This window comes from Erythrolamprus reginae, chromosome 13 (assembly GCF_031021105.1).
Source record: "Erythrolamprus reginae isolate rEryReg1 chromosome 13, rEryReg1.hap1, whole genome shotgun sequence".
In the NCBI taxonomy this organism is placed as follows: Eukaryota; Metazoa; Chordata; class Lepidosauria; order Squamata; family Dipsadidae; genus Erythrolamprus; species Erythrolamprus reginae.
Window position 1 is genome coordinate 5,535,161 of NC_091962.1, and position 19,350 is coordinate 5,554,510.

At 42.2% G+C, this 19,350-nt stretch overlaps 1 protein-coding gene across 1 annotated transcript; it reads right to left on the reverse strand.

Moving 5' to 3' along the window:
• Positions 1-2,324: 2,324 nt before the first annotated feature.
• On the reverse strand, positions 2,325-19,271 carry CCS (copper chaperone for superoxide dismutase). Its single transcript, XM_070766387.1, has 8 exons — positions 19,201-19,271; positions 18,168-18,240; positions 16,375-16,512; positions 14,028-14,208; positions 12,683-12,743; positions 9,957-10,034; positions 7,660-7,763; positions 2,325-3,940 (listed from the first exon to the last, which is right to left on the reverse strand). The coding sequence occupies exons 1-8, from the start codon at positions 19,240-19,242 to the stop codon at positions 3,787-3,789; spliced, it is 831 nt and encodes a 276-aa protein (XP_070622488.1). The 5' UTR covers positions 19,243-19,271; the 3' UTR covers positions 2,325-3,786.
• Positions 19,272-19,350: the final 79 nt, after the last annotated feature.

A 19,350-nucleotide genomic window follows, 5' to 3' on the forward strand; every position in this document is an offset into this window, starting at 1 on the left:
GGGGGGGATGTAAATTTTTTTAAATTTTTCTCTCAACATACATTCAAACAATACAATGTACCATCTAATTTTCCCTGAATAAAATGCAGTATTTTGTCAGTAACTAATATCAATCATCAAAAAAGTTGCAATTTTTTTTTTCTAATGTTGTCATCCAGGTACATACTTTTCTTTTAATTAAATTCCCTCCTTAATGTTCCTTCAAAAAGTACAACACCAATTATATTTCTAACTTCTTAACCATTATGCCAAAGTGCTTCCTTCTTTCTTTATATATTTTTCTATAAATATTTTTATACATTTTTCTATAAACCAAGAAAACCTTGTATAGCCAATCAGATGTTAACAAAAGAAAATTAAAAACAAAACATAAACATGTATGAATTTCAGACTTCTCCCCCCCCCCCCTCTAAATACAGTACATTCCCATTTTGTTTTTTTAAGTTAAAACAAGGTATGTGCAGTGTGCATAGGGATTTGTTCATAGTTTTTTTTATAGTCCGGCCCTCCAACAGTCTGAGGGACAGTGAACTGGCCCCCTGTGTAAAAAGTTTGGGGACCCCTGGTCTTAAGCGTGAGCAATTGATCACAAGTCACTTTTTTTCATTGCCGGTGTAACTTCGAACAGTCACTAAATGAGTGGCGGTAAGATGAGGACTATCTGTTCCACTCCCCCGTTTTCCCAAGCTTTACACAATTAACAGAAGAATGAAGTTGGAAGTGACCTGGGAGTTTGTTGTGATCCCTTCATGTTCTGCGCAATTAAGTAATGGACCCAGAGGACTCAGAGACAATGGAGGCGTGGTACAGGCGCCCTGTGTTCCTGGCACCCGAGACTGACAGCAAAGAGGACGTGGTGTCAAAGGCTGAAGAGTAACCGGGGCTTTCTGCTCCTCCTGAGATGAGTGACTGAGGAGAAGAGAGGGAGCCTCCTCCTGATGCTAGGGTTCGCAGAGCCTATAGGAGGCAAGACTGGTTACTCAGGAGGAGGTTTACTTATGAGTATCCCTGCTGACAACTGGTTAAAGCTATCTAAGACAGAGTCATGCCTCACTCTGGTGCAGAGAACAATGCAGTTCGTTCAAGAAAATCTAGTTTCCACTCTTGTATTTCGGTTGGTGCTTAAAAGAACCACATTCTTGGCTTCTTTAATGAGCTTCCAGCCAACTTCTGTAAGTCTACGATAAAGACTATTAGTACATTCTAGTAATTTTTGCTGCGTTTACTTATTCTTGGGACTCTGAGCAGCTGCTAAAACTTTAATTAGCAGTAATAAAAAAAATTAATACTAAAATCTGGCAGTATTAAAATTTTAATATTAATTAATACTAAAATCTGGTGGTGTGCATCTTATTTCAGGGGTCTCAGCGCTGGGACAGAACAGAGCTCTTCTAATCCAGCTCTAATTTACAGACACTAAGGGATATACCACACACAACCCAAGAGGTCTGATTTACAAACAGCTGGCTTGGATACAGGATATCCTAAAATTTCTGTTCTTAAGGGTGAGACATTGGCTCAGTGAAATTAGCCCCATTCTACAACCTCCCTTGCCAGTGGAATCACTGCAATTGTGAAGGACACAGCTGTTTGCTTGCCGGAAGGCTGCAAAAATAAGGGGATCAGGTGATCCCGGGACACGGCGACCGTCATAAATAGGAGCCAGTCGGCGGAGCATCAAATCACATGACTACTGTTGAAATGCTGCAATGGTCCTAAGTCACTTTTCTGAACACCACTCAGTCATTAAATGAACTACTGTAAGCAGAGGACTGCTAACAATTTTTGGTATGGTAGCCACCTCCACAAAACCTCTCAATGGAGTCTTCTTGAGATAGCGATAGCAAAAAAAATAGCAAAAAGCATTTAGACTTATAAACCGCTTCCTGGTGCTTTTACAGCCCTAAGTGGTTTACAGAATCCGCATATTGCCCCCAATAATCCGGGTCCTCATTTTACCCGCCTTGGAAGGGTGGAAGGCTGAGTCAACCTTGAGCCAGTGGTGAGATTTGAACTGCTGACCTACAGCACGCTAACCACTGTGCCACCCCGACTCTTGAAGATAACAGGACAAAGAACACCATCACATATTGCCCCAACTTGACACATTCCCCTTTTTGGAGGAAATCTCCCTACTGCTATCCCACCAGCGTTAAGCTGCGGACAAGATCGGTTGGTTTCCTTCCTTCCGGGCCCTGCACAGAAGGGAAAAGGCACTGTTCCACCAATCCTAAAATGGGGGCGTAAAAAGAAGCGGTGGGGGGGGGAAATCCCAAAACATAAGCCTAAAAAAATTGCACATGTGCGAAAACCAAAACAAAATCTGAACGCGATGTGCTTTATTGGAATGTTTGGAGGTTGGGGGGGAAATCGGTCAAGTGCAATTATTCTGAGAAAAGAAAGAACAAAAGAAAGGAAGGAAGGAAGGAAAGAAAGAAAGAGCAAAAGAAAGGAAGGAAAGAAAGAAAGAAAGGAGGGAGAATGAAAGGAAGAAAGAAAGAAAGAAAGGAGGGAGAATGAAAGAAAGAAAAGAAAGAAAGAAAGAACAAAAGAAAGGAAGGAAAGAAAGAAAGAAAGAAAGGAGGGAGAATGAAAGAAAGAAAAGGAAGGAAGGAAAGAATGAAAGAAAGAAAGAAAGAAAGGAGAATGAAAGAAAGAAAGGAGGGAGAATGAAGGAAAGAAAAGAAAGAAAGGAGAATGAAAGAAAGAAAGGAGGGAGAATGAAAGAAAGAAAAGAAAGAAAGAACAAAAGAAAGAAAGGAAGGAAAGAAAGGAGGGAGAATGAAAGAAAGAAAAGGAAGGAAGGAAGGAATGAAAGAAAGGAGAATGAAAGAAAGAAAGGAGGGAGAATGAAAGAAAGAAAAGAAAGAAAGAAAGAACAAAAGAAAGGAAGGAAGGAAAGAAAGAAAGGAGGGAGAATGAAAGAAAGAAAAGAAAGAAAGAGGAAGAAAGGAAGAAAGGAATGAAGGAAAGAAAGAAGGGAAAGAAAGAAAGGAGAATGAAAGAAAGAAAAGAAAGGAAGAACAAAATAAAGAAAGGAAGGAAGGAAAGAAAGAAAGAAAGGAGGGAGAATGAAAGAAAGAAAAGAAAGAAAGAACAAAAGAAAGAAAGGAAGGAAAGAAAGAATGAAAGAAAGAAAAAGAAAGAAAGAAAGAAAAAGATTATTTAACAATCTTGAAAGCTGGTTTAGAATGAATGACAGAATAACAAAGTTGGGACAGCAATAGCACTTAGGACTTACATGCCACTTCACAAGTCAAGTGCAATTATTGTCTTTCCCAGTATTGGGGTTGCTACCCGTATGGATGAAAACGGCGCACCGTTACCAAAAGTTGCACTGTGCGCGCAGTTTCTGTTCTCCTGAGTGTGTCCCATCATGTTTTTACTTCTGTGCATGCGCAGGAGGGCAAAATCTTGCACCGGGATGCCTGTGCATGCGTGCATGATATTTCGGTGGGTTTTTTTGTTTCTGCACATGCGCCGATGCAAAAAAAATCACCAAAATCTCTCTTGCGCACATCCCCTCGAAAGATTTTGCTTTCTGCGCATGCGCAGAAGCAAAAACACACAAAACAGAACTGCGGGCACAGCACCCCAATCTTTCCCCCTACCAGCAAAAGCCATTTTGTGTGTTTGTGTCTCTGTCCAGACACACAAAAACACACGCACTAAACCTGCCTTTTTGAGGTTGCCAACTGAGATCTCTGCCCCTTAAGAGAATCAGCGAACCCCCTTCTTTGGAAAACTCCTGAGCGAATGAGGGGAGCAGCGGTGGAAATCCACATCCTACAGATGAGGAGTGGGCTGTTGGGGAGCGGCCTGGCCTACCGTACTCCCAGATCTTCCCCGTTCTTCCCAAAGGGTCACTCCACTGCAGGTACATATTTTCTTGGGATTCTGGAAGAGGCCAGCTGAGCGGGCAATGATTCCGCAGGCCACTCTGAGAAAAGAAAGAACGAAAGAAAGAAAGAAAGAAAGAAAGGAGACAGACAGAAAGAAAGAAAGAGAAAGAAAAAGATTTTTTAACAATCTTGAAAGCTGATTTAGAATTCAATTTCAATTTCAATTTCAATTCAATTTATTAGATTTGTATGCCGCCCCTCTCCGAAGACTCGGGGCGGCTCACAACAACGATAAAAACAATATTATAATGGCACAAATCTAATATTTAAAAATAACTAAAAACCCTATCAATTTAAAAAACCAAACAGCACATACATACCAAACATAAATTATAATAAGCCTGGGGGAAAGGTGTCTCAAATCCCCCATGCCTGGTGGTATAGGTGGGTCTTAAGTAGTTTACGGAAGACAAGGAGGGTGGGAGCAGTTCTAATCTCTGGGGGGAGTTGATTCCAGAGGGCTGGGGCTGCCACAGAGAAGGCTCTTCCCCTGGGGCCCGCCAGACGACATTGTTTAGTCGATGGGACCCGGAGGAGGCCAACTCTGTGGGACCTTATCGGCCGCTGGGATTCGTGCGGTAGCAGGCGGTTCCGGAGGTACTCTGGTCCAATGCCATGTAGGGCTTTAAAGGTCATGACCAACACTTTGAATTGTGACCGGAAACTGATTGGCAGCCAATGCAGGCCACGGAGTGTTGTAGATACGTGGGCGAATCTGGGAAGCCCCACGATGGCTCTCGCGGCCGCGTTCTGCACGATCTGAAGTTTCCGTACACTTTTCAAAGGTAGCTCCATGTAGAGAGCCTTGCAGTAATCGAACCTCGAGGTGGTGAGGGCATGAGTGACTGAGCAATGACTCCCTGTCCAAATAGGGCCGCAACTGGTGCACCAGGCGAACCTGGGCAATGAATGAATGACAGAATAACAAAGTTGGGACAGCTATAGCACTTAGGACTTACATGCTGCTTCACAGCCCTCTCTAAGCAGTTTAGAGTCAACCTCTTGTCCCCAACAATCTCGGTCCTAATTTTACCCACCTCGGAAAGACAGCAAGGATTGAACTACTTGCAGTGGGAAGAGTTAGCCTGCAATACTGCAGTCGAACCACTGTGCCACAAGGGAAGGGGCCTTGGAGGTCTTTCAGTCTAGACCTGCTCAAGAAAGAGACAAATGGTGTCGAGTTTTTTCTTAAAAAGCTCCAGTTTTGGAGCATTCACAACTTCTGGTGGCAAGCTGTTCCACTGGTTAATTGTCCTCACTGTCAGGAAATTCCAGGTTGCTCCTCTCCTTGGTTGGTTGGTTAGTTAGTTTACTTATTTACTTGCTTGCTTACTTATTTATTTGGAATTATATGCCACCCCACTCCTGGAGAACTCGGGGGAGCTTACAATCATATAAAACAGGGTGTCCACGGGGAAAGCATTTTGAAATTCCCTGATATTTCCCTGACGTTTCCCTATAACTTGCGATCACGTTAAGGCGCAGACGTAGATGACATCATACCAAACGGCTAAGCCGTGGAGAAATATTGGCAGCTGAGGAAGCAAGTTGTTGCCACAGTTATGCTCATTTTTGCTTGACTCTGCCAGGTAGCGCGATCCATTTTTTTTTACATTATTTTCCCCTGACTTTTAAACATTTTAATACAGTTTGGTTTCCCCCCGCTGATTTATTCCATTTTTTTTCAGTAATTCCCTCCTAATTCCCTGATATTTCCCAACCACCGATTTCCCTGATAATTCCCTGATTTCCCTGTTTTCCAGGTTTGCTGGACATATACCCCTTAAATATAAAATATAAGGCTCCCCTAAAAACAGTACAATATAAAACCCCTTAAAATCAGCACAAAACAATTTAAAACCCACAATGAACACTCGCACCAGCTAAAAGCCAAATACCGTATATACTCGAGTATAAGCCGAGTTTTTCAGTCCCAAAAATGGGCTGAAAAACCCGACCTCGGCTTATACTCGAGTCACCACAAGAGGGCGCCGAATCACCACAAGAGGGCGCCCCGCCAGCAAGCTAAACCGGGAGGACGGGGACGGCATGAACTCTCTCCAGGCTTTAGAAGCCTCCAGCCAGAGAGAGAAGCAGATTTTTTACAGAGATCCACTTGGTATGGCAGCAGGAGAAGGAGGAGAAGGAAGAGGAGGACAGCTCTTTCCTTTCCTCCTCCTCCCCCGCGGCTGTGGGCTATTCTGGCTCTCCTCCGCCTCATTTCCCTGTTGCCGTCCCAAGTGGATCTCTTTAGCAAATCTGCTTCCCTGCACAACACATGGGGCAATAAAGGGAGACCAGGAGGAGGGAGGATCAGGGGTGGGAGATCAAGCCAACGAGCCAGCCAACAAGCTAAAGGGGGGGGGGAACAACATGAACTCTCTTCAGGCTTCTAAAAACTCAAGTTTAAAGAGCCCTGGGTTAGGGTTAGAAATGCAAGAGTCTTCAAACCTGGAAAAATTAGGGCTTGTGGACTTCAACTCCTACTCCTGAAGTAGCATGGCTGGTGCAGGAATTCTGGGAGTTGAAGTCCACTAGTCTTAAAACTGTCAAGTTTAAAGACCCCTGGGTTAGGTTTAGAAATAGATTTTAGCTTGGTTGCTGATTGAGCTACTTTTTTTACTTTTTAATTTATTGTTATTACCAGATTGCTTTCGTTTACCCTCTTTTAAATTTACAGAGCTAATTTTGGTTTTCTTTAAAATAAATATTCTAAAACATTTAATCTACTGATGTCTCAATTAATGTAATTTTATTGGTTTCCATTTTTATAAGTTACCAGTAGCCACTGCATTTTCTAACCTCGGCTTATACTCGGGTCAATAAGTTTTCCCAGGTTTTTGTGGCAAAAACTGGTGCCTCGGCTTATACTCGGGTCGGCTTATACTCGAGTATATACGGTATATCTTTCCTGGTCGGATCCCGATGGAATGCCATCTGATCAACGATTCCAAGCCTGCTGGAAAAGCGAGGTTTTTATGGCTTTGCGGAAGGCTAGTAGATAACCTGGATTTTTCTATATTTGTTTTTCTAAACTAGAGGGAACTTGCCTAACAGTTTAAAGTCTGAGAATCAACCCCCACTTGCAACGCTACTGGCGATAACTCACACACTACCTTGGGGTACAATTCAGGAATTCCTCAGTTAGGACCACAGTACGGTCCAATATTTCTGTTGCCAAGCCACACATTTGTTAAGTGAGTTTGGCCCCATTTTATCACCTGTTGTGCACAGTTTGTTAAGAGAATCGTTGAAGTTGTTAAGTTGGCTGTTAGGTGGAACCCCATTGACCCGGTTAGGTCCCACAGAGTTGGCCTTCTTCGGGTCCCGTCGACTAAACAATGTCGTCTGGCGGGACCCAGGGGAAGAGCCTTCTCTGTGGGGGGCCCGACCCTCTGGAACCAGCTCCCCCCTGAGATTAGGATTGCCCCCACCCTCCCTGCCTTTCGTAAACTCCTTAAGACCCACCTCTGCCGTCAGGCATGGGGGAACTAAAACACCTCCCCCTTGCCCATGTTGTTTGTTGATTGATTGACTGTGTGCCTGTTTTTTATATATACTGTTTTTATGAGATTACTAATTTTAAATTGTAATTAGATTGGTGGGCATTGGATTTGGTATTATGTACTGTGCTGTTTTTTATTATTGTTGTGAGCCGTCCCGAGTTTGAGGAGAGGGGCGGCATATAAATCCAATAAATCTAATCTAATCTAATCTAATCTTTGCCTGTCAAGAGGAGGCAAAATGGATTCCTCACCTCTCCCCAGAATTTCCAGAGATTTTTGACAGCGGGTGATTCCCATGGCCCAAGTCATCCTCCCCTTCATCTATCACCAAAGAACGACCAATGATATCGTCCACCTAAGGAAGGGAGGAAAGCAAAACACCGTGAGTGGACCCAACCTTTTCCCACGACAGCCAAAAAAGGTATCCGGACAGGAAGTCTTCAATTCACAGCCACAATTCACATTAAAGGGCAAAGTGGTTAAGCATCATGGGATCCTACCCAATTTCATTTCATTATTTCATTTGTTTTTTATTTTATTCTTTAATATTCTTTTCTCTTATTTTCTATCTTCCTGCTTGTTATACCTAGAGGTATAACAAGCAGGAAGAGGGGGATTGTGATCCCGCTATATAGAGCACTGGTGAGACCCCATTTGGAATACTGTGTTCAGTTCTGGAGACCTCACCTACAAAAAGATATTGACAAAATTGAACGGGTCCAAAGACGGGCTACAAGAATGGTGGAAGGTCTTAAGCATAAAACGTATCAGGAAAGACTTCATGAACTCAATCTGTATAGTCTGGAGGACAGAAGGGAAAGGGGGGACATGATCGAAACATTTAAATATGTCAAAGGGTTAAATAAGGTCCAGGAGGGAAGTGTTTTTAATAGGAAAGTGGACACAAGAACAAGGGGACACAATCTGAAGTTAGTTGGGGGAAAGATCAAAAGCAACATGAGGAAATATTATTTTACTGAAAGAGTAGTAGATCCTTGGAACAAACTTCCAGCAGACGTGGTTGGTAAATCCACTGTAACTGAATGTAAACATGCCTGGGATAAACATAGATCCATTGTAAGATAAAATACAGGAAATAGTATAAGGGCAGACTAGATGGACCATGAGGTCTTTTTCTGCCGTCAGTCTTCTATGTTTCTATGTTTCTATTCACTTTATTCTAATTCTATTTTCTATTCCACTCCATTCCTTATTATACCCTATCATATCTTCTATTCATTCCTCTATTCTACTCTATTCTATTCTATTCTATACTATTCTATTTTCATTCTAATTCTTATTTCATTCTAATTCTTATTCTATTCTAATTCTTATTCTTCTCTATTCTATAGGAGAGCAATAGGACAGGGGACGGAAGGCACTCTACTCGCCCCTTACTGACCTCTTAGGAATCTGGAGAGGTCAACCGTGGATAATCTAAGGATAAAGTGTTGGGGGTTTGGGGATGACACTATGGAGTCCGGTAATGAGTTCCACGCTTCGACAACTCGGTTGCTGAAGTCATATTTTTTACAGTCAAGTTTGGAGCGGTTAATATTAAGTTTAAATCTGTTGTGTGCTCTTGTGTTGTTGTGGTTGAAGCTGAAGTAGTCGCCGACAGGCAGGACGTTGCAGCATATGATCTTGTGGGCAATACTTAGATCTTGTTTAAGGCATCTAAGTTCTAGTTCTTAGTTCTTAGTTCTAGTTCTTAGTTCTATTCCTATTTTATATTCTATTCAGAATTCTGTTCTTTTCCTATTCTATTCCTACTTCCATTCCATTATTCTATTCTATTCTATTTTTATTTCATTCGAATTCAAATTCTTATTCTATTCTAATTCTTATTCTTATCTATTCTATTCCTATTTTCTATTCTATTCAGAATTCTATTCTATTCCTACTTCCATTCCATTATTCTATTCTATTTTTATTTCATTCGAATTCTTATTCTATTCTAATTCTTAATCTTCTCTATTCTATTCCTATTTTCTATTCTATTCAGAATTCTGTTCTTTTCCTATTCTATTCCTACTTCCATTCCATTATTCTATTCTATTCTATTTTTATTTCATTCGAATTCTTATTCTATTCTAATTCTTATTCTTCTCTATTCTATTCCTATTTTCTATTCTATTCAGAATTCTATTCTATTCCTATTTCCATTCCTCTATCCTATTCTATTCTATTCCATTCTTCATTCTATTCTATTCTATTTTCTATTCACTTTTATTCTACTTCTATTCTACTCTATCTTCCATCTCCTCTCCTCCATTCCACTCTTTTTATTCTGATTCTATTCTATCCCTATTCTATGGCAGAATTAGGATTCAAATTCTCCCGATGGCTGGCCCAAAGTCACCCAGCCATGTTTTATGCCTAAACTGGCTTACAACTCACATTTACTAGGCTAGTTTGAGAGAATGGGCCGCTCCCAGCTTGGGCAAAAGTGGTGGGGTGGGGCAGGGTGGGTGGGTGGGTAGGACAGAATATAAGCAGCTGCTGCAAACCCACCCTACCTGATCAGTTGCCCCAGGGAGTGACTCACCTTCAGCTGAGGGTCTTCCATCCGGAAAGATGCTCTTCTATCAGCAGTGGCCAAGATGTTCCCAAGATCGCCCGCATGCTGAAAAACAAAGGATTGAAGTCTTCAACTTAAAAGTCACGGTTAACAGCACAGCAGAATAAACCGAGTTGGAAGGGAGCTTGGAGGTCTTCTAAGCCCCAGCCCTTGGCTCAAGCAAGAAACCTTCTACCATCCCAGACCAACGGCTCTCCGATCTTCTATTCATTCCTCTATTCCATTTTATTCTATTCTATTCCCTATTCCATTCCTCTAACTCTATTTTATTCCTCTAACTGTATTCTATTCTATTCCCTATTCCATTCCTCTAACTCTATTTTATTCATTCCTATATTCTATTCTGTTCCATTCCATTCCTCTAACTCTATTCTATTCCTCTCTATTCTATTCTATTCTATTCTATATTTCATTCCTCTAACTCTATTCTATTCTATTCCCTATTCCATTCCTCTAACTCTATTTTATTCATTCCTATATTCTATTCTGTTCCATTCCATTCCTCTAACTATTCTATTCCTCTCTATTCTATTCTATTCTATATTTCATTCCTCTAACTCTATTCTATTCTATTCCCTATTCCATTCCTCTAACTCTATTCTATTCTATTCATTCCTATATTCTGTTCTGTTCTGTTCTTCTAACTCTATTCTATTCACTCCTACACAGTAATCCCTCGCTACTTCACGGTTCATTCTATTCATTCGGATTCGCTACTTCACGGGTTTTCAAAGGGGGCTTAAATCCATTAAATCCATTGAAAATTTTAAATCCACTAAAAATTCATAAAATTCTACAGAACTACTGTACTCTATTAAAGAAACTGGTAGGATAGACACATGTAGTTCCAGCTGAGAAACATTATAGAATGACTGTTTAATGCAAACGGTGGGTTTTAAAAGTCCAAATACTTGTTAAATACATTAAAAATATCTTTCCTCTACTTCATGGAAACTCGTTTTTCACGGGTGGTCTTGGAACGCATCCCCCGCGAAGAACGAGGGATTACTGTATTTTATTCTATTCTGTTCCATTCCATTCCTCTCATTCTATTCTATTGTATTCTATGTTATATTCTATTCTGTTCCACTCCATTCCTCTAATTCAATTCAATTCTATTCTACTGTTCTGTTCCTCTAACTCTATTCTATCCTATTCTCTTCTCTATTCCATTCCTCTAATTCAATTCTATTCTATTCCTATTCTCTCATTTTCTATTCACTGTTCTTCTAATTCTATTCAATTCTATTCTACTCAAAAAGAGGATAAATCAGCACCTAAAAAACAATAACTTATTGGACCCAAATCAGCATGGCTTTACTGAAGGCAAATCATGTCAGACTAATCTCATTGATTTCTTTGACTATGTCACAAAGGTGTTGGATGAAGGTGGTGCCGTGGATATTGCCTATCTGGACTTCAGCAAAGCCTTTGATACGGTTCCACATAAAGAGCTGATAGATAAATTAGTGAAGATTGGACTTAATCCCTGGATAGTTCAGTGGATTTCAAGCTGGCTGAAGCATAGACATCAGAGAGTTATTGTTAATGGCGAGAATTCTGAACAGAGACAGGTTACAAGCGGTGTGCCACAAGGGTCTGTTCTGGGTCCTATTCTTTTTAATATGTTTGTGAGTGACATAGGGGAAGGTTTGGTAGGGAAGGTTTGCCTATTTGCCCATGACTCTAAAGTGTGCAATAGGGTTGATATTCCTGGAGGGGTCTGTAATATGGTAAATGATTTAGCTTTACTAGATAAATGGTCAAAGCAATGGAAACTGAAGTTGAATGTTTCCAAATGTAAAATAATGCACTTGGGGAAAAGGAATCCTCAATCTGAGTATTGCATTGGCAGTTCTGTGTTAACAAAAACTTCAGAAGAGAAGGATTTAGGGGTAGTGATTTCTGACAGTCTCAAAATGGGTGAGCAGTGTGGTCGGGCAGTAGGAAAAGCAAGTAGGATGCTTGGCTGCATAGCTAGAGGTATAACAAGCAGGAAGAGGGAGATTGTGATCCCCTTATATAGAGCGCTGGTGAGACCACATTTGGAATAATACTGTGTCCAGTTCTGGAGACCTCACCTACAAAAAGATATTGACAAAATTGAACGGGTCCAAAGACGGGCTACAAGAATGGTGGAAGGTCTTAAGCATAAAACGTATCAGGAAAGACTTCATGGACTCAATCTGTATAGTCTGGAGGACAGAAGGGAAAGGGGGGACATGATCGAAATATTTAAATATGTTAAAGGGTTAAATAGGATTCAGGAGGGAAGTGTTTTTAATAGGAAAGTGAACACAAGAACAAGGGGACACAATCTGAAGTTAGTTGGGGGAAAGATCAAAAGCAACGTGAGGAAATATTATTTCACTGAAAGAGTAGTAGATCCTTGGAACAAACTTCCAGCAGACGTGGTTGGTAAATCCACAGGAACTGAATTTAAACCTGCCTGGGATAAACATAGATCCATCCTAAGATAAAACACAGGAAATAGTATAAGGGCAGACTAGATGGACCATGAGGTCTTTTTCTGCCGTCAGTCTTCTATGTTTCTATCAATGTCTCCAGCGTAGGAGCAGCCACAAACTTGTTGCCTGCCACCCAACCAACCAACCTGGAAGCTCATCCAAGGTTGAACAAGAGACATCAACAGCGGGAAATAATTTTTAAAAGCAAGAGGCAGCCAAACTCACCCTGTGCAGGTCCTGGGGGCCTCCGTGGGGTTCCCCTTTGGGGTTGAAATGGTCTCCGCAACTGTTTGAGGATGAAATCAGGATGGGAGGTTTGGTGGTCAGGAAAGACAACTTTTACAACCCCTGAAACCATCTAGGAGTGGGGGGGGGGGGGACATTTTCTAGGGCACGTCAAACCCCATTTCACTTAGGGACGCATCGGGGTTGTGTTTGACCCAGTGGAGAACATGGCCAGGGGTGGTGGTGGTGATTAGCTCACTGTCAACCCTGTGGTGGCCTGGGTAGGGCTGAGGGGATCCACTGTCTCCAGCAACGGAAAGCGAGACCATTGTCCTACAGAGGAGGTTTGCTGTCTGCTGGTGACCAAGTGCTAAGGTAGGACTTCCCTTCCCTTTCCCTTCCTTCCTTCCTTCCTTCCTTATTCTTCCTTCCTTTGTTTTCCTTCCGTCTTCATTCTTTCTTCTTTCCTTCCTTTCCTCTTCATTCTTTCTCTTTCCTTCCTTCCTTTTCCTTCATTCACCCTCCCTTCCTTCCTTCCCCTTCCCTCTTCATTCTTCCTCCCTTCCTTCTTTCCTTCTTTTTCCTTTCCTCTTCATTCTTTCTCCTTCCTCCCTTCCCCTTCCCTCTTCATTCTTCCTTCCTTTCTTCCTTCCCCTTCCCTCTTCATTCTTCCTTCCTTCCCTTTCCTTCTTTCCTTTTCCTTCCTTCATTATTCTTCCTTCCTTTGTTTTCCTTCCGTCTTCATTCTTTCTTCTTTCCTTCCTTTCCTCTTCATTCTTTCTCTTTCCTTCCTTCCTTTTCCTTCATTCATCCTCCCTTCCTTCCCCCTTCCTTCCCCTTCCCTCTTCATCTTTCCTTTTCCTTCCCTCTTCATCCTTCCTTCCTTCCCTTTCCCTCTTCATTCATTCTTCCTTCCTTCCCCTTCCCTCTTCTTTCCTTCCTTCCCTTTTTCCTCTTCATACTTCTTCCTTCCTTCCCCTTCCCTCTTCTTTCCTTCCTTCCCTTTCCCTCTTCATTCTTCCTTTCCCTCTTTTTCCTTCCTGGCTCTCTTCCCAACACTGCCTTTCTGGATGCTCAAATGCAAAGGGGGAAACTTCTATGCTGCCCTGAGTTGGTTGAGAAGTCAAATAAATAACATTAAAATTAAAAATATAAATAGATAAAGAAATTTCTCCTTTTGCTAGCTCCCTGCTGGCCAAAAGGGAGCCTCCCCCATCCTCCGAGCCCTATTTTTGCTAGCCGAGGCATCGTGGGCTGGTCCTTTGCGGTGCCAGATCTAAACTGTGGGCCGCATTCAGCCTGTGATCTTTGAGTTTGACAACCCCGCTGTCCTAGCGCCTCTCACCTGTCACAAGACCGGCTGAGGTCTCCAAATTCGTGGACGTGAAGGCCGTGCAGCCCCGGCTGAAGACCATCGACCGTGCCCTCCACAAGGCACTTGGCAGGTGAGACTTGCAGGAACCTCACAACCCCTTGGATCAGTCCGCGGCCCGACACAATGGCCACCGCGGCCGTGCCGAGCAATCCTTGGAAAACAAAGGGGAGGTCAAGAGGGAGAGAGAGAGACTTTTGTAGTAGAAAATTAATCTGAGCGGTGCTCTCTGGAGCTTGGTGGTTTCCCCGCAGGCCGTTTCGTCCCCAAACTGAGTAATCTCATCAGTGCTGGAAGGTCCCACAGAGTGGGCCTTCTCCGGGTCCTGTCAACTAAACAATGTCGGTTGGCGGGCCCCAGGGGAAGAGCCTTCTCTGTGGTGGCCCCGATTCTCTGGAACCAACTCCCCCCAGAGATTAGAACTGCCCCTACTCTCCTTGCCTTTCGTAAGCTCCTTAAAACCCACCTTTGTCGTCAGGCACGGGGGAACTGAGACATCTCCCCCGGGCATGTACAATTTATACATGGTATGTTTGTGTGTATGTTTGCTTAGTAAATGGTTTTTTAAAAAATATTTTAAACTATAATTTAGATTTGTCATGAATTGTTGTATTCTGTTGTGAGCCGCCCCGAGTCTGCGGAGAGGGGCGGCATACAAATCTAAATAATAAATAAATAAAATAAATAAATAAGTGGAATGGAGAAAAGAAGAGAAAAGGAGGAGGAAGAGAACTGTAGGATCTTTGGTGCTCTGTGAGCTTGTTGTGGTGACCCCCAACCATAAAATTATTTTCATTGCTCCTTGATCGCTGTAATTTTGCAACTGTTATGAATCGTAAATATCGAATATGCGGGATGTATTTTCATTGGTACGAATTGAACATAATTAAAGCGTCATGTTCAATGCATTGAATGTAATAAAGAATCTGGTGGTTAATCACAAAAACAGTATGGAATTATAGGAATGGTGAGAAAAAAACTACTACTGGTAGTACTGCAGACTTAGTAAATAGTTTGACAGTGTTGAGGGGATTATTTGTTTGGCAGAGTGATGGCGTTTGGGGGGGGAAATGTTTTTGTGTTTTTACCTTTTCTAGCTGATTATTATAAAGCACCCACTGCGTATGTATGTATGTATGTATGTATGTATTCAATATTTTTTTTAATGCCGCCCTTCTCCTTAGACTCAGGGCGGCTTACAACATGTTAGCAATAGCACTTTTTTTAACAGAGCCAGCCTATTGCCCCCACAATCTGGATCCTCATGTTACCCACCTCGGAAGGATAGAAGGCTGAGTAAACCTTGAGCCGGTGATGAGATTTGAACTGCTGACCTGCAGATCTACATTGCTTTTTAATGATAGTGGGTTTTAACTATAGTTTTTTATTGTTAGATTGTTGTGAGCCGCCCGAGTCTTCGGAGAGGGGTGGCATACAAATCGAATTTATTATTATTATTATTATTATTATTATTATTATTATGTCAATACAACATAGCAAACAAGATCACACAAGATTTCGTATTTCATCACCAGTCGGGCGCTTCCCAAGCACCTAGGACTGCGTGATGTAGCGGAGAATTATGTTTGCCGATCCCAGTAAAGCGGCCTTTTGCAATTGACAGATGGAGATTTTGTCAATTCCAATGGTTTTCAAATGTCCGCTGAGATCCTTTGGCACTGCGCCCAGCATGCCAAGTACCACTGGGACCACTTTCACGGGCTTATGCCAGAGTCATTGCAGCTCGATTTTTAGATCTTCGTATTTCAGCTGCTTCTCCTCAATTCTGCTGTCTCCTGGGATTGCGATGTCAATGATCCATACTTTCTTTTTCTCCACGATCAGGATGTCTGGTGTGTTATGCTTCAGAATTCGGTCAGTCTGAAGTCGGAAGTCCCACAGTAGTTTTGCTTGCTCATTTTCGACCACTTTTTCGGGCTTATGATCCCTCCAGTTATTATTATTATTATTATTATTATTATTATTATTATTATAATATTAGATTTGTATGCCGCCCTTCTCCGAAGACTTGGGGCGGCTCACACTGTTCCACTTGTAAGCCATTATTATTATTATTATTATTATTATTATTATTATTATTATTATTATTATTTAGTGGCCTGCAGCAGTACTACACTCTACCCACTGCGCCATGTCGGCTCCATATCATGAAACTGACCCCCAGGTTGAGAACTGCTACCATAGAGCAATTTTTTATTATCATTATCATTATTATTTGTATGCCGCCCTTCTCCAAAGATTCGGAGTACCGGGAGATTTATTCCAGGAAAAGGAAGTCGAAGATCATGCTGGCATTTACCTGGAACACTGCCCCCCATTCCTTTCAGTACAGCCTTGCGCCCTGTAGTTTCTAACAGCTTCTGGACTTCCTCAGTAGCAAGACTTGTCTCCACCAAGACAGTTTGGGAAGCCAGCTGGATGTCAACTATGCGGAGGCCTGTAAGGAAACAGAGAGGGTAACATGTAGCGTAAGGTTTCCCAATACTATTGGCAACAGGAAGATGTGTGGACTTCAACTCCCATATTCCCCAGCTGGCTGCACAGAAGCTTACTAGGAAATTCTGGGCATTGCCATCCACACCTCTTCACATGGGCAATACTGGGACAAGCTCATGTAAGCAATTTTATATATGCTACCTTTATTATTTTTACATATAACTCACAGTGGTGAACATATCCAAGATATCTTCCTCTTATTTTTCCCCACCACAACATCTGGAATGCAGGAAGGGCTGAGAGAGAGGAATTGGTCTAATGTCACCCAGATGGCTTTCATGCCGATGGCAGGACTATAGCCCAACACAAACAGCTGGCAGTTAAGACCCCTTTAGTGCTCCAAATCTCTCGCAAACAAACCTCAAACAGCCTCTGGTGGCAATTAATCCAATCCAGCTGCTGTCTGCACCATAAGAACATAAGAACCATGCTAAATCAGGCCAAAGCCCCTCCAGTCCAGCATTCTGCGTCACACAGCGGCCCGTCAATTGTCCTTGGGGATCTTGAACAGAAAGAAGGCAAAACCCTCCCTTTCCCTTGACCCCCAACAAATGGTATTCAAGGGAATCCTGCCTGCCTCAACCAACATAGAGGCGGCACTTGGACATCCGTTTCAGTAACCACTGATACAGTTGACATTCATGTATCTATCTAATCCTGCCTTGAAGCTATCCAGGCTGACAGCTGTCACGATCTCTTCTTCCATAAACCAAGGACCCTCTGGGTGAAGAAATATTTCCCCTTTTTTGTCCTCACTTTCTTGCCTACGAGCTTTAGGCAGTGCCCCCTCGGCTTAGCATTGTGTGATAGAGAAATTGCATGCATTATTTGCTTTTACATTGATTCCTATGGGGAAAATTGCTTCCTCTTACAAACTATTCTACTTAAGAACCTGGTCACGGAACGAATTAAATTCATAAGCAGAAGTACCACTGTACTTATCTAATGGATTAATTACATTCATGCAGAGAGCTAGTTTGTTGGGATACTAAAAATTTTGTTTCCTGGGTTAATCTATTAACTGCCTTCCTCCACCCAGTCATTATGTCTCCTTGTGAAGGTAGTCCCCACTTAAATAACCGGTTTAGACACCCATTCCAATTAAAATGCATCTTCCCAGAACTACTTAACAACCCGTCTTGCAAGTTCTGGCTGCTACGTGCCACTCTGCCATCATGTGACTGTAGTTTGGGTGCTGGGCAATTGGCTCATATTTAGGATAGGAGAGTCTGGGGTCAAGCGGACTTGTGATTTTCAATGTTTTTGGGTCATTTCTGGCCAAAAGACAACTCCTAACATGCAGTTTGCAGCTTGATCTGAGAAAGGCCTTATTACGTCACCCTGCAGAAAAAAATCCTAAAGCCAACAGCAACATTTCTACATTTAGCAATTCATGAAAATACTTTTGCATCTGGGACAAGGCTTCCAAAATTGAAGGGATTTAGGGTTGTCTTTGTTTTTCAAAATTGGTGCTGTGTATTGGCTGTGTATTTCAGAAAACATAAATGATAAATTAAATTATAAATTATGGAAATTTATAATATAAAACAAAATAAACGTTGAAAAGAACGTTGATCGTTCTGAGGTCAATCTCACCAGGTGCTTTTTGCAGTGTTTTCTGGACCGCCTCCACGCAATTTTGACAAGTCATCTCGACAGCAAACTCCAACTACAATAAGAAAAGGAGAAGCATGTATTTTTAAAAAAATGTTTATATTTAATAAAACTATTTTAAAAAAGAAAAAGAGAAAGCAACGCAAAACTGTCAGTGCCAATATGGGCTTGCCTGACCTATACAGCGGAACCCTTCTGGAAGTTGACTTGTTAGCAGGCTGATAAGGGGAAGCCCACACATCTTCAAGCTGCCAAGTTTGAAGAAATACTGACCTAATTACAAAATTTTAATTTAAGATGAGGCTCCACAAGAAACCTGGAAGGGCAGGGGCAATTTAATGACAATCATTAAGTGTTGTACCTCATGATTCTTGGCAGATACTTGGCAAATGTATCTTTTCTTTTATGTACACTGAGAGCAGATGCACCAAAGACAAATTCCTTGTGTGTCCAATTACACTTGGCCAATGAAGAATTCTATTCTATTCTATTCTGGCTGAAAAGGCAATCTGGTTGCCCCATTGACTTCGCTTGTGAGGGAATCACACGACCTTAGGGAGCTGCCAAGTAGGAATGGTCACTAATTGTTAAAAAAAAACATTTTTTTCAGGGCCACTGTAACTTTGAGCAACCACTAAACAAAGTCTTCTAAATCCAACCTTAGCAACTTTAAGACTTGGGGACTTTAACTCCCAGAGTTCCTCAGCCAGCTTTGGTTGTCAAGGTTGAAGACCCCTGTTTTAAACGACCTCTTCTAAACAGCCACTAAACGAAGCCTTTCAACGGTCACTAAACGAACTTGACCGCCCGTATTTCTTCCCTCAGCCAGATTTAAGCACCCCTTGCCCGGAGACGGTGCCATTTTAAAGAATGACCCAGCAGTTACGCCCCCTTTATGCCTGCTTTTCAAAAGACACCCCCCCCCCTCAACTCCTTCGGACATGCGCAAAGCGTCAAGACGGAAAGGGAGGAAAAAGCGCTCCATTCTCCCACCCGGGAGAGTTCTCCCACCTACCGTGCAGAGGAGGCCTCCGCCCCTTTCGCGAGCTCCGTCCATCTTGCCTTCAAGATTAAAAAAAAAAAGCTCTACCCGGACCACTTTGAAGGACACACAAACACACCCCCTACGCTTGGTTGTATAGGCGGGCATGCGCAGTAGAAACCG

Bases quoted from the DNA above. Each gene is read 5' to 3' on its own strand.
- CCS (XM_070766387.1), bottom strand. From the start codon at position 19,242: ATGGACGGAGCTCGCGAAAGGGGCGGAGGCCTCCTCTGCACG. The intron at 12,744-14,027 runs GTGAGAGGCGCT...ATCCTCAAACAG, and splicing joins CTCAGCCGGTCTTGTGACAG to TTGCGGAGACCATTTCAACC. The intron at 3,941-7,659 runs GTGAGGAATCCA...TTCTTTTCTCAG, and splicing joins TCTGGAAATTCTGGGGAGAG to AGTGGCCTGCGGAATCATTG.